The sequence below is a fragment of the Galeopterus variegatus genome, unplaced genomic scaffold, assembly GCF_000696425.1.
Source record: "Galeopterus variegatus unplaced genomic scaffold, G_variegatus-3.0.2 Scaffold761, whole genome shotgun sequence".
Classification (NCBI taxonomy): domain Eukaryota; kingdom Metazoa; phylum Chordata; class Mammalia; order Dermoptera; family Cynocephalidae; genus Galeopterus; species Galeopterus variegatus.
The window spans coordinates 99,076-113,435 of NW_007726872.1; the positions used below are offsets into that span (position 1 = coordinate 99,076).

Below are 14,360 nucleotides of genomic sequence, written 5' to 3' on the forward strand. Positions count from 1 at the left end.
CAGTGGTTAGGAGTGCAGCCTCAGGTCTAGGTTGCCTGGGCTGGAATCCCAACTCAACCACTTCTTGACTGTGTGGTGGTCTTGGGTAGATTACTTAACCAGTCTGTGCCGCAGTGTCTTCATCTATAAGGTAGAAGCAACGCTTCTGAAGCTGTCACGAGGGTGAAGTGAGTTGATATGTGTCAAGTACAATAAGAGGACCAGTTATTGCTGTTATCTTCTAAGCAACATCCTCCAAGACCTTTCAAAATACAGCGTTAAAAACATCACACTTTTAGGGTTCCTTCTATTTCTAAGTTCTTACTATGTGAGGAGATCGCTGGAGGACATCGCTGAGTAAGATAGGCCCCTGCCCTGAAGGGATTCAAGGCAGAAACAATTCAGTGCCAGGTCAGGTGGCACAAGTTTGAGTGAGGCCAAGGGAGGGAGGGAGAGCATGCTGTGCCCAGAGGCAGGTCTGGCACCACCCATCAGCCCAGCCCTGGCCAGAACTGGTCAGGAAGGAGCCCATTGTTCAAAGTCAGCTCCAGCAGAGGTCACAGCTGGGAGGATCCATGTGGCCAGGGGTGGGGCATGGAAGTTCACTCAGGCTGCAAATGGCCCCTTATTGTCTTCCTGGATTGAGTCAAGAACAAACATGTCCCTGTGGTCATCACAAGAAGGGAGTGACTATCAGATGCCTCCTGCTCAGATGGCTAGGGTACAGAAGGCCGAAGGCTTGTGTGACCTTAAGCCAAGGCAGCAGAGGCACCAGACCAGGGCCACCACTGTCACAATTCCCCCAAGTGCTCTTTGTCACTTCCCAGGTGGATAGTGGGTGGAGGTAGGGTGGGGGGGTGGTATCAAATCTTTGTGGGGATTAGATCTAAACCTTCAAAAAGAAAAATGTGGAGAGTTTTTTATTTTCAGGGTTAGTGGGGAGCTGGCTAGAGTGTGTTTCATGTCATGATCACTCTGGAGTGTGTGGGAAGGGTTACAGATAGTTAAAGCTGAAGCCCTCTCTACACTTAGCTGTGTGACCCTAGGCAAGTGCCTTACCCTCTCTGAGCCTCCATTTCCTTACCTGTATACCAGGTTAGACACCTATCCAGAAGGTTGAACAAAATAATATTTGTGAAGTGCCCTGCACAGTGCCTAGTTTACGAAGAGCAGTGCCCTGAAGGTCTAGCAGGGTCTCAGAGGGGAACCGAGTAGCCTTGAGAGATTCCCAAGATGCCCCAGATGGGATTTACCATCGTCTAGGCAGGACAGAGATTCAGAGTTGGATAAAACAAAAAAACAATTTTTAAGGAAAAATTTTTACCTAATTCCTTCTATCAAGTGTATAGCTTGATATGTAACCATCCCCATGTTAACATGGAGATCATCCCCTGTACCCCAGAAGGTTACTTTACACCCCTCACTAATCAATATCCACCTCTTTGCCCAGGTAACCACTGTTCTGACTTCTAGCATTGTGGATAAGTTTTGCTAGTTCTTAGCATCTCATATAAATGCATCTAAATGGATCAAAGTTCATTTAAAGAAAGCAAAGGAATGGCTATCTATTGCCCACGAGCATTTGAAGATTGAGAGTCCTTCTTTCTTTTCAAGAGACTGTCTCTGGGTGGGACATTTCTTTTTTTTTTTTTTTTTTTTTTTTTTGTGACTGGTAAGGGGATCGCAACCCCTGGCTTGGTGTTCTATTTTTTTTTTCCTAATTTATCTTTCTTAATTTTTCTATGAAACTATATTAATTGTGTAACTTTACAAAATCATAATCAATAATTTAAAAAAGAAAGGATCCAGGGAGGGCTATAGATCTGGACCCCTTGTGACACCACAGAGTAGGGCTGTCAGATAAAATACAGGACGCCCAGTTAAATTTAAATTTTAGATAAACAATGAATAATCTTTTAGAAAAAGTGTGTCCTAAATATTGCATGGCATTGGTGCTAGAGAAGGGGATATCCTAGCTCTTCTAGAAACTGCCCTCTTGGGCACCACGCCCCTCAAGGACCCCAAAGCGATGCAGCCACCATCCGGTTACCTGGAGAGTGTGATGATCACCTTTCCACGGGAGAAGTGGTTCAGGAAGCCGTCCAGCAGGACTGCCCACTGCCCCCCGAGGGCCAGCATGAAGAGGCCGAAGGCCACACTGCTCCAGCCATGCCGCCGCAGAGACGAGGTGAGGAAGCCGAAGCCGAGGGCTGCCATCACCGTAACATCCTGGAAGCCTGCTCAGGAAGGAGAGGTGGAGAAGGCAGAGGGGGAGGAAGCAGGCAGGATGGAGGGTGGTGTGAGATTAGAGTTTTGCAGAATGGCAGCTGAAAGGGACATTCGAGGTCATTTAAGAGTGCGTGGTCAAGTTACTTTGCCTCTTTGAACCTCAATTTTCTCACCTCAGTAATGGGGATTACATATACATACCATGCAGGGTTGAGATAAGGATTAGATGAGCTAATGCTGGTTAAGCACTTAAGGCAGGGCCTGGCCCATAGTGAGTTCAGTAAATGCAGCAATTATTGTTATTAGTAAACATACTGATATGAGCAGGTGTAGAGCATCAGGACCCATGCTTGGCACATACTTGACACTCAGTAAAGGTAATTGTGGCTGTTACTGGAGATCAGCTTCAACCCCCTCATCATGCACATGAGAAAGTAAGGCCCACAGAAATGGAGTGACTTGGCCCAGGTCACACAGAAAAGAGGAGGCAGAGGCAGGCCCAGTGGTCAAGTTAGCAAGAACCAAATTGTCTTCGCAGAAAACAGGTCTCTCCCTTCAACACCTGCTGTGAGGGACCTCGTGGGCCAGCAGAAAACAGCAGGGCCCTCATCCTTCCTGGCTTCAGACCCCGAGCAGGGGCTACTATGGCAGGTGAGTGGACGAGATGTACCTGATGGCAGGGAGAGGGCCAGCAAAGGGAAAACGGTGGGCACCTTGATCTAATTTCAGTTCTGAAAAATGGTTAGCAGCTTGGGCTCCAGAACTAGATGAACTTGGGTTTGAATGAGGGCTCTGGCACTTTCTAGCTGTGTGGTCTTGATCTAGTCATTTAACCTCCCTGAGCTTTAATAGCAGCTTATCTATTAAGTGTTTACCATGTGCCAATAGTGCTTTAATTACTTTACATAGACTATCTCATTTCGTTCTCACAACCATCCTTTGAGATGGGTGCTGTTATTATCACCGTTTTACGGATGTCAAAACCAAGGCACAGAGGAGTGAAGTAACTTACCCCAGTTGATAGAGCCAGGACTTAAACCTGGACAATCTGCTGGAGCCTGTGCCTTTAACTACCACACTATCAGCCCACTTTGAGTTCTCATCTGTTAAATGAGAAAAATAATCATACCTCCTTCATCAGATTGCAGAAATCAAATGGTATAATGCACGTAATCGCTCAGAATAGTAAAGGCCATTTTATCAATAAACACCAACTATTTTAATACATGTATAAATGCCTGGACAGATATCTTGAAGGAATTTTATTCTCCCCCCCCCCGCCCCATGGATGTTGTCTCTGGGTTTGGGAGATCTTTTTTTCTTTTATTTTCAGTGTTTAAACTTTCTGCAACCAGCATGTAGACAGTAAACAATTTTTCAAAGCATGGGCTTTGAGTTTAAACAGTTCTGTGTGATCCCAGCTCTAGCATTTCCTATTAGGTTAAACCTAATTAAACAGCCAACAGTTGACCATTTTTGGCTTATAAAAATGGCCATTTATATGTCTCAGCCTTGTAACCCTGTGGCCTTGTACGTTGTTTACTTTCCTCCTCAGCTAAAAAAGGGAATTATACCTACCTCAGAGGGTGCTGGGAGATCTGAAGGAAATAGTGTTTTCAGTTGACCATTTTTGGCTTATAAAAATGGCCATTTATATGTCTCAGCCTTGTAACCCTGTGGCCTTGTACGTTGTTTACTTTCCTCCTCAACTAAAAAAGGGAATTATACCTACCTCAGAGGGTGCTGGGAGATCTGAAGGAAATAGTGTTTTGTTCTAGTGTTTGGTACAGTGCTTGGCATGTGGAGAAGTCTCAGTAAACAGTGGTTGTTCATTATGATAATCATAGCAATAAGAACTCACCTACCACTGGTTTCCAGCCCCGGCTCTGATAACGAGGAGGAAGCTATTGTTACTAGAACTCTCCAAAGTCTCAAAAAGCCCCTTCGATTTACAGAGCCCATTTAAATTCACTTCCATTGAACAATACACACACCTACAGTCTGATACAGCATGTCAGCCGCAGAGCCCAGCTCCAAATTCCTGGTACAGTGCCTTTCCACCAGCCTAGGCTGTCTCTATTTTTTCCCCTGGTCTTGCTAAGGGAACTTAGGCAAGTTCCTTGCTCTCCTTAGGCCTCAGTTTCCCTATCTGTAACACATAGGAGTCAGACTTGATACTGTCTAAGGCTCTTACAGCTCTGGAATATGCTGAGGAGGGGATTAGAGGAAGGTGGGGAGAGGATGGTCACCAGAACAAGGGCAGAGGAGGAAGACTAGAAAGCCAGAGGTTACTGGGTGGGGGGCTTTAACAGGCATAGCTGCCACCCCTGATTCCAGGTATAGGTGCTCAGGGCTTTCCTCCCCAAGGCCCCACTGTCCCCGAGGCAGGAAACTGTGCTTCAGCCAACAAGAGGAAATGACAGCCGCAGTTTGCAAGTGCTTTGACAGAGCCCACATGCCCTAAACCGGTCAGTAAATACCATCTGATTTCAGGCCCTTCTCCACTCCCCGCTACATCCTCTCCCTTTCTCTTCCAGTCTCCTGGGTCTCGAGGCCCATACCCACACCTCTTACCTCTCACTACCCAGATTCAGGGCTGGGTCCCATCTCAGCACACCCCCCTGGTGTCAGCCTCCACCTCTCAGAGCCTGCTCTACACCCTTCTTCCACCAGTCTGATAAGTTCATGAACTCTAAGGTGTTCAGGGGTGATAAAGAGTGGATGTGCCATAAGGGCCCCCAATGACTGGGCCCAGAGGAGAATCTTACAGTCTAAGGCAGCCTTCAGGAAAAGTTCATGAAAGCCCCATGACTTTGAAAAAGAAAGTGTAACCTGGGAGTCCAGCAGCAACAGACAAGACAATAATTACCATCATTGGAACAGCAGGCACATAGAAGGTACCCTCCACATACCAGGCACTGTTCTGAGTCCTTTACAGCCTTAACCCTCAACAACCTCATGCTGTAGGTACTAATTATTATCCCCACTTCACAGATGGGAAAAGGGAGGCATAGAGAGGTGCTACAACTAGTCCAAGCCACACAGCTAGTAAGAGGTGTCAGGAGGATTTGAACCCTGTCGGGGTTTACCCCTATGCCTCCCACCTCTCCACACAGCATTTACAGTGAAATGGTGAGGAGTGTAGGCTCCACGTCAGGATGTGAGGGTTCAGGGATTGGCTCTACCTTTGTGTCCCAGGCTTCCTGATCTATAAAATGGGCATGAAACAATAGTACCTGCTCAGAAGATTGCTGTGAACATTGAGCTTGCCGACTCATGCAAATCACTTTGCCCAGCATTGGTTGGGTGCACAGTGAGTGTTAATAACTATTACCCATGCCTGCCACTTGTTAGCTGTGTGACTTTGAGCAAGATCATTCCCTCTCCGGGCCTGTTCATCCACTTGCAAACAGTTCGTTTGGATAAGTGCAGTTCAGCCATCTGAGTCCATCCACATGGGCAGCTGCCCCTTCAGCCTGCTGCCCCTGTGATTCTGGATCTGTGCCCCCACCCACTCTCGCCCCTCCCTCTGACCTGCAGAACCTTCCAGCCCAGCTTCTGCCCCCAAGGCTCTGAGCTTGACCTCTACTCTATGCTCCCTACTGCTGATTGGGAAGACCTCTGCCGCCCAGGCTGGGGCCATCCAGGGAGCCCCACACTGCTGCCTCCTCCCCAACAGCCTCGACTCCCAGCCCACCCTCACCCCTGAAGCAGCCTGGGAAAAGAAAAAGATTTCCCAAAAGAGCAGCCCAAGGCTGAGATGTGGAAAGTGCCATGGTTTGGGGTATTTACATTTTACTGGGAAAACCCCTCTTGTTTTCTGGTAGCCCTTCTCCCTGCCTCTGAGGAGTACAGGGGGCATGGGTGTATCCACAGCATAGGGCTCAGGATGTGCCCAATTTGGCAGCCCTAGGGCAGGCTCTGTGTGGTAGATTGTTATAGTAATGGCCCCCAATGAGTCATGCCTCCCAGTATAGACCCCTCCCGCGTGGATTTGGCCTTGTATTTTGCTTTGGCCAATGGGACATTAGTAAACATGATACAAGCAGAGGTTTGAAAAGTACCTCCATGTTGAGGCTTGCCCTCTCTTACTGTGGAGCTCTTCTGCTGCCATGTGAAGCAGTCTGGGCTAGCCTGCTGGAACCACATGGCCTAGCTGCCAGCCAGCACCACCTGCCAAACACGTGAACGAGGCCATCTGAGGTCAGACATCTAGGCTGCAGATGCATGACTGACCCTAGATGAAACCAACAGAAGAACTGCCCAGCTGAGCCCAGCCCAATTGGTGAACCACAGAATGATAATCATGAGTAAATTAAAAGGTTGCTATTTTAAGCTACTAAGTTTGGGGTGGTTGTCATGCAGCATTAGATAACTGATACACTCTGCTTCCCCTAAGCATCTCACAGGCACCTTAACTCTAAGCCCATAATGGACATTTCATTGTTCATTTACCCCACAACCTGTCCCTCTCCTTGTGCCTCTCATCTCAGGAATAGGCATGTCTACAAGCCACATCACACATCTGAAGCTATCCTTGACCCCTTCCTCTTTTTCACTAAATACATCTAACTTTATCTCCTAAATATCTCTTGATCTGACTCCTTGCTTCTCCTCCACTGTCCCTGCCCATTGGTCTCATCACAGGTCACTCAGACCAGTGGTCATCAGAGCAAGGAATACACACCTCAGAAGATGTCCAAAACAATTCATAGAGGTTGCTGGAAGAATATATTAGCACTTCTAATTTTATTTATTTTTATCTAAAAAATAAAAAATTAAAGCTTATTAATAATAAAAACCAATTCTCTTTATCGGTCTTTACATGTGTTAATTCTTTTAATTCTTTTGATCAGATGACAGAGGTTGAAATGGGGGCAGAGAGAGGTTGAGTAATTTGCCCGAGGTCTCACACCTAATAGGATGCAGAAGCAAAATTCGAATCAGTCTACAACAGCTTACTGGAGTAAGTACTATGATCAGATGACAGAGGTTGAAATGGGGGCAGAGAGAGGCTGAGTAATTTGCCCGAGGTCTCACACCTAATAGGATGCAGAAGCAAAATTCGAATCAGTCTAACTCCAGTAGTTCTCAAACTTTCATGTGCATTAGAACCACCTAGAGGGCTTGATAAAACACATATTGCTGGGCCCCACCCCCAGAGTTTCTGATCAGTGGGTCTGGATTGGGGCCTGAGAATCTGCATTTATAAAAAGTTCCCCAGGGCATGCTGAGGCAGCTGGCCTGGGGACCAGACTTTGAGAACTGCTGATCTAGGCTATTCTGCCTCTAATGGTATTTGGTGAAGTTTACAACTCTGCAAGTATTTAATGTCCAGATTAACCCAGAAACCTCCCCTCACTTGCTCAGGATGTCAGACAGCCTCAAATCTCCTAGCTTTGGAAGGTGTCCTGAGGGAATATTGGGCCACTGGGAAGAGCTGATATGTGTTTCTTCATATTCGTAATGTTACAACTAATGGCAGGGCTTTAAAAAAAATTTTAATCATTATGGACATTTTTAAGCATACACAAAGGTAGAGAAAATAGCATAGTGACCTCATGTACCCATCTCTAAGTTTTGATGATTGTCACATGGATCCAATTTTGTTTTTATGATCCTTCTTCACTTTTTCTTTTCTTTTCTCTTTCTCCCTTTCTTTTCATAAAGCAAACCCTAGACATCATACCATTTCAATATGCTTCTCTAACAGATAGGGGCTTAAAAATAAAAAATCCATCACGCTTTTATCACACCTAACAAAATTAACAATAATTCCTGTATATCATATATTCATGCTATATTCAGATTTCCTGATTGTCTCAAAAATGTCTTTTAGAAGTGGCAGGTTTGAATAATTCATTGTGGTTTACATGGACTGGATTAGACAAATGGATTGACAGATTAAGTTATCTAGGTTAAACTCAACTAACCTTCACAAAATGGACTAATGGGTTAAACAACTGTGAAAAGCACAGATTGGATGCAAAACAATGATGGCAGTCAAATAAACAAAAAGACAAGGGCAGAGTGAGACTACTTCTGCGAGCTCTTTGTCAGTCACATTCAAGGTTAAAAAAAGGCAGTCTAATCAGACCTGACAAGAAGTCAACCAAGACAATTCGAAATTATCAAAATGACTCTGAGGAATGGATTTACATTCACTGTCGTCAATGGTAACAATGGACCTCGCTTGGAGATTGAATGGCACCATGATGAATAGTAATTTGAAAATATTATATATTTCATTTTGATCTCTTTCAAATTTTCTAATTTGTGTGTATGTATTATAATGTATAAAGTATGTTATTGCAGAGTAGTTGAGTAGAATATATAAATATGGTGCATCCTGAAAAATGTGCTCAATCAGAAGTTTGAAGCCCTCTGGTCAACACTACACTACAACCTCCATGTTGGTCTCATGCCTGAAGTCACGCCCCCTCCCTCATCCCCTACACCAGCTCTGGAATGGCTTTCTCCATAACCCAAATTCAAACTTGTCACATTCCTGCCTCCTATTAGATCAGCAAAATGAAGGCCAAACTCTTCCCTCAACCCAATGGGTCCACCATACCCTGCTTCCCTCTTTATGCACCAGGAACACTGCAGTGTTAAACCCCAACCCAGTTAAACCCCAACACACAATGGCTCTTGCTGTCCTCTCACTCTAGAGGACCCTCCTTTTTCACATGGTTAACTCCTGCTGAGACATCAAGAACTGGCTGGGCAGTCACCTCCCTCCAGAATCATCTGTCACCTCCCTGACACCATCATCTGCCCTGCCTGGGTTGTGGACCTTCCTCTGTGATTCCACATAAAGTGAGTTTCCGAGGACACTTTATACCTATGTCAGCAGCACAGTGTGGGGGTGAAGAACATGGACCCTGGAGCCAACCTACAAGGTTAGAATAGTGGCTCCTATACCTACTGGTTATATGAAAGTGACTCAACCCTATTGTAAAAATGGGCTGTGAAGCAAAATGGTTCAGTGCATGGAAACTAAAACCAAGACGCCTAAATTTAAATCTGCTGCACTATTGCTAACCGAGCAACCTTGGGTAAATTACTCAGTATCCATGTGCCTAGTTTCCTCACATGAAAAAATGGAGATAAGGCAGGTCTGAGTGCAGTGGTACTTACAAATAATTGATCATAACCAGTTACAATTTCTTTGTTCCTTCTCTACTCCCACTGCTTCACTTGACTAGCCTCAAAAACAAACGAACAAAAATGAAAAACAGAGATCATAACAGTACCTACCTACTCCATAGGCTTGTTGTGAGGACTCAATGTAAAGCATCTAGAATAGTGCCTGGTACATAGTAAGTGCTCAATGAATATCAGTTCTAACCATCACACATCTGGATCCCACACCGATAGGATACATGGTTGAATGAATGAATGAATACACTGAAGTATAGTATTGGATTTGAAAAGAATTAAAGTACATTCAAATGAATTGAAACTGTGCCCAGATCTTGCTTGTCCAGCCCATTAGGTGGTGTAGGGGCTCCCCTCTCTAAGCCATCTCTGTTCTATCTGCCTCTGCCATGGGCCCTGACATGCCTTCCCTTTGCTTGCAGTTAACTAGTCAGTTAATGTCCCTTAGGAAAAAGCAAGTACTCAACCAGGCTCAAGCTCCAACTTCATCTCAGGGATCTCACTCAAGGAGGCCCATCCTTTATCATAACCAACCTATCAGCCCACTGTGATGCTTGAAACTCATTTCAACTTTTTAAAAAATGCAAAGTCATACCACTGTGGACATCTGTTTTGTTTATAGTTGTTCTCATCACAGTCTGGGAATATTTTTAGCAATATATAAAATAACCATCATCCTACACTTCCCTTCAGCCGAACCTTCTGGCTCTGAATTTGCAGACAGAATGCAGACTTCCCAGGCCCTAAGTGAGAAGAAGGGGTGGGTGGGGGGAAAGAGCAACGGTCTAAACCTTCCAAATGGAGGGTGGTAGAGAAATGAGCAAGAAAGATCAAAAAAAGGAAACAAACACCAAAAACCCAACAACATGAAATTTCTTGCTGCTAAGGAGAGAGAAGTGGGGGGAAGCAGAGAAGCAGAGAATTATGAAGACCATTTGGCCTAGGGAATTTGGGGAACACAGAAAAGGAGGCACCTCACTCCACACTCACAAATCAAGGTAGGCTTCATGGAAGAGGGGATGCTCGCACTGCTTCTAAAGGAGAGCCTACGTTGTTGGCGGGGTCTTGGCACAATCTATGGAAGAAGATGTGGGAATCCTTTTCCTTGGGGATTTTGTGGAAAGAAACATCTGTGCCCCTGGAGAATCACAGACCTCCCCTGCCCCAGTCCCTGCTACTTGCCTCCACGATGACCCAAATAGACCCTCACCTTGATAGGTCCCCATGAGCTTCTTCTGTTTCTTGGGGGAATCATCGTAGGAGGTGAAAAAGTAGAAGATGAGAATGAGACCAGCCTCCAGCATCAAGGCCCTATGCCTAGAAAAAATTGGCTGCAAGACACTAAAACACTGATTACTTTTGCTTTATACATTTTCAGAACTAACATTTATTAAGCACTTACCATTGCTAAGCACTTTACATGTACAAACTCAGTGAGCAATTCTGTGAGGTGGGTACTATTAGCCTTATATTACAAATGAGGAAACTGAGGCATAGAAAGTGACTCATCCAAGGTTATAAGGTTAGTAAGTAGTGGAGCTGGGATTTAAACCCAGGCAGTTTGACTTCAGCACCTATGCATTTAACCATTTAATTCTACCCCAGGTTACTTCTCAGTCTTCTTCCAATTCTAAAAGTCTAGGAACACAGAATTTTAAGCCCTCTGTTATCCCAACAGCAAACAAGTGAGAAGGTACTCTGACTCCCAGAGGTCAGAGGTCTCCATTTCCCTCAAGGTCACCCCTGGTTCTATTTTCTGGCCTCCTTCTTGCAGTGAGTACTTCTTATAAACTGGGTTTCTCTAAGGAGGAACTGCCCTGTGCAAGGGGGATAAATGAATGTGACTCTCCCCTCCTGGCCTGGGCTCAGTACTAGTGGCTCTGCAAACCAGGCAGCCACTGCACCCACCTGCCCGGGGCACCAGATGTGAACAAGATGAGCACTAAAGATTTCCAGTCACTGCCAACCCCTGTGCCTGACAGTTGTGTTTGCCAACTGATTCCATGGCACCCCAAACCCCTGTGTGTCCTAACCCTGACCCAGTGAGGAAGCAGCAGGGACTGGCTGCTTGAGGAGAGGGACGAGGTCCTCACTGAACAGAAAGGCTTTCATTAACAAAGGGAGGTGTCCCCACAGTTGGCCTCTCCCAACAGATTTGTCAAAAGCAGAGTTTTTGCTCCTTCCCTCTGGCTCTTGCAAAAAGTCCCAGATTTTTTTTTTTAAAGATGACCGGTAAGGGGATCTTAACCCTTGACTTGGTGTTGTCAGCACCACGCTCAGCCAGTGAGCGAACCAGCCATCCTTACGTAGGATCCAAACCTATGGCCTTGGTGTTATCAGCACCGCACTCTCCCAAGTGAGCCACAGGCCGGCCCTAAAAAGTCCCCATTTTCTGTCTATTGTTTCAGATATTGTCTCCAAATTTTCAAGGCAGGTCACCTGGTACAAAAAGCACAGGTGATCTAGGTAGGTATATTGAAAATCAAATACAGTAAAATGTTAATTGTTGAATCTAGGTGGGAGGTGTATAGAATTTCACCGTACAATTCTTTCAACTTTTTTTGCTAGATGTTTGAATAATAAAATGTTGGGAAAAAAGCACTCTGTGCACCTGCTATTCTTCTTGCCTGAAACACTCCTCCTACCAGATACCTGCTTGCTCCCGCCTTCATCTCTCGATCTTTACCCCACTGGCCCCTTCTCACGGAAGTTTTCCCTGACTGTCCTACTTACAAGGGCAACATCAACTCTCTCTCCCTCCCCCCAACAAGTGTTTCTCGTGCTCCCCCTCTTTTAGTTTGCTTCACAGCACTTATTACCATCTAACACAGGATATATTTTTACTTGTGTATTTGTTTGTTGTCTGTCTTCCCCTAGGAGAATCTGAGCAACATGAGAACAGGGACTTTTGTGGTCCCTGTTGTATCCTCAGCACCAGGTGCTCAGTCCATAGTAGGTGCTCAATAAATACTTATTGAATGAATAATAGCTACCATTTCTGGAATGCCAAGCACTGGACCAAGCATTTCACATACATTATTTCATAAAATTTTCCCCTCAAGTCTGAGTACAGGCATCACTACCCATGTTTTACAGATGAGAAAACTGCTCCTCAGAGAGGTAATGCCACATACCCAAAGTCACACGGCTAATAAATGGCAGAGCTGGGGCCCAATCCAGATCCATCTGACATCATAGCTTGTGCTCTTAACTGGTTTACAATTCTGCCTCCCCAATTACTAAACCATCAGTCTCAATTTGTTTATGCATCAAATAAGATGACCTGCTCTACTCTCCTCACAGGGTTATACGAATGTGAAGATATGAAAGCAGGCCAGCAACCTGTATTGCAGAAATAAAAGTAGGCAAGCAGTGCCCTATGGCATCTTGGTCTGAATGGTCAGGCTTCCTCCAGGGCATGAATCAAGTCCAAGAGCCCACAGTGTTCATATGTAATCATGCCTTTTATGTAAAAACAGGACTCTGTGAGAGTACTCACCATGTCCTCCTCACCTGAGTCAAGCTCAGTCACAGGCAGTGACCAATAAGGCAGGTAGGTCCTCCATTACCTCCCTGGGCATGTAATCATGCCTTTTATGTAAAAACAGGACTCTGTGAGAGTACTCACCATGTCCTCCTCACCTCAGTCAAGCTCAGTCACAGGCAGTGACCAATAAGGCAGGTAGGTCCTCCATTACCTCCCTGGGAGCTTGTCCACACCAAAGGTGTGATCTTCCTCTGGGCATGCCTCACTAAGGTGTGGCCAAATTATTCATTCATTTAATACTCATGAGCTTTGGAGTCAGGCAACCTGGGTTCAGATCTTGGTTCTGCAATTTATTAGCTGTGTGACCTTGAGTAAGACAGTCAGTCTCTGTGAGCCAGTTTCCTCATCTGTAAAGTGGAGGAAATCAGAGAAAATCAGAGTGTTGGTCTCATAGGGTTGTTGTAAAGATTAAATGAGATGGTACATAAAATGTCAGTTGTGTAGAAAATGCTCCATAAATGTTAGCAATTAATATCACATAAGCTTGGCATGTTTACTGAAGAAAACTTTGAAAATACAGAGATATATAAAGCTCACATAAAGCACCCATGATTTCAATATCTCTAAAAACCAGCACTTAACTTTGTGTTTATACCCTTTCAGATTTTTCCTACTCATGTGGATTTATGCCTTGTTATTTCCCCCACAAAAATGGGATTATACAGTACCTACTGTTCGGTAACTTGCTTTTTTTATGAACAGTATATCATGAGCAGTTTCCAAGCCAGGAGAATTTTTCTACAACACTACAGCATGATGACTAAAAGCCCAGGCTCTGGCAGTGGACTGCCCGGGATTGAATCCCAACTCTGTCACTTACTGTGTGACCTTAGGCAAGTGACTTAACCCCTTTGTGCCACAATTATCTCATCTGAAATATGGTACCAGTAATAATCTCTTCCTCATAGGGTTGTTGTGAGGATTAAAACAAAATGTTGGAGCAGTGACTGCAATAGTAAGTGCTACATATAATCATTCTCCAGGCTACAGTGACTTCCATGGCAAGGGTGTGTGATAACCTGTCTGACCAGCCCTCTTTGTGGGATATCTGGGCTGTTTCCAAGTTGTCCCTGTTTGAAACACTACAGTGAACATCCTCTATTAACAGCATTCTCTGGGGGATACAGGTACATGTGTAAGAGGTGGTCATTCCAATATACGGATTTTTCTGTGACTCCTGTAGTCCAGGAACAAAGCTCAAGGCAGCTGGGCCAGTCCTGCCTGGCAAGGGTGTGTGATAACCTGTCTGACCAGCCCTCTTTGTGGGATATCTGGGCTGTTTCCAAGTTGTCCCTGTTCGAAACACTACAGTGAACATCCTCTATTAACAGCATTCTCTGGGGGATACAGGTACATGTGTAAGAGGTGGTCATTCCAATGTATGGATTTTTCTGTGACTCCTGTAGTCCAGGAACAAAGCTCAAGGCAGCTGGGCCAGTCCTGC

At 45.1% G+C, this 14,360-nt stretch overlaps 1 protein-coding gene across 1 annotated transcript in view; it reads right to left on the reverse strand.

Annotated features, from left to right (window-relative positions):
• Nucleotides 1-10,673, reverse strand: part of RHCE (Rh blood group, CcEe antigens) — a 47,708-nt gene extending 37,035 nt beyond the window's left edge. The window contains exons 1-2 of the mRNA XM_008572170.1: nucleotides 10,580-10,673; nucleotides 2,030-2,216 (exon numbers count right to left, since the gene is read on the reverse strand). Coding sequence (XP_008570392.1) covers nucleotides 2,030-2,216; nucleotides 10,580-10,673 — 281 coding nt within the window. The remainder of the gene's footprint in view (nucleotides 1-2,029; nucleotides 2,217-10,579) is intronic.
• Between the last annotated feature and the right edge of the window lie 3,687 nt (nucleotides 10,674-14,360).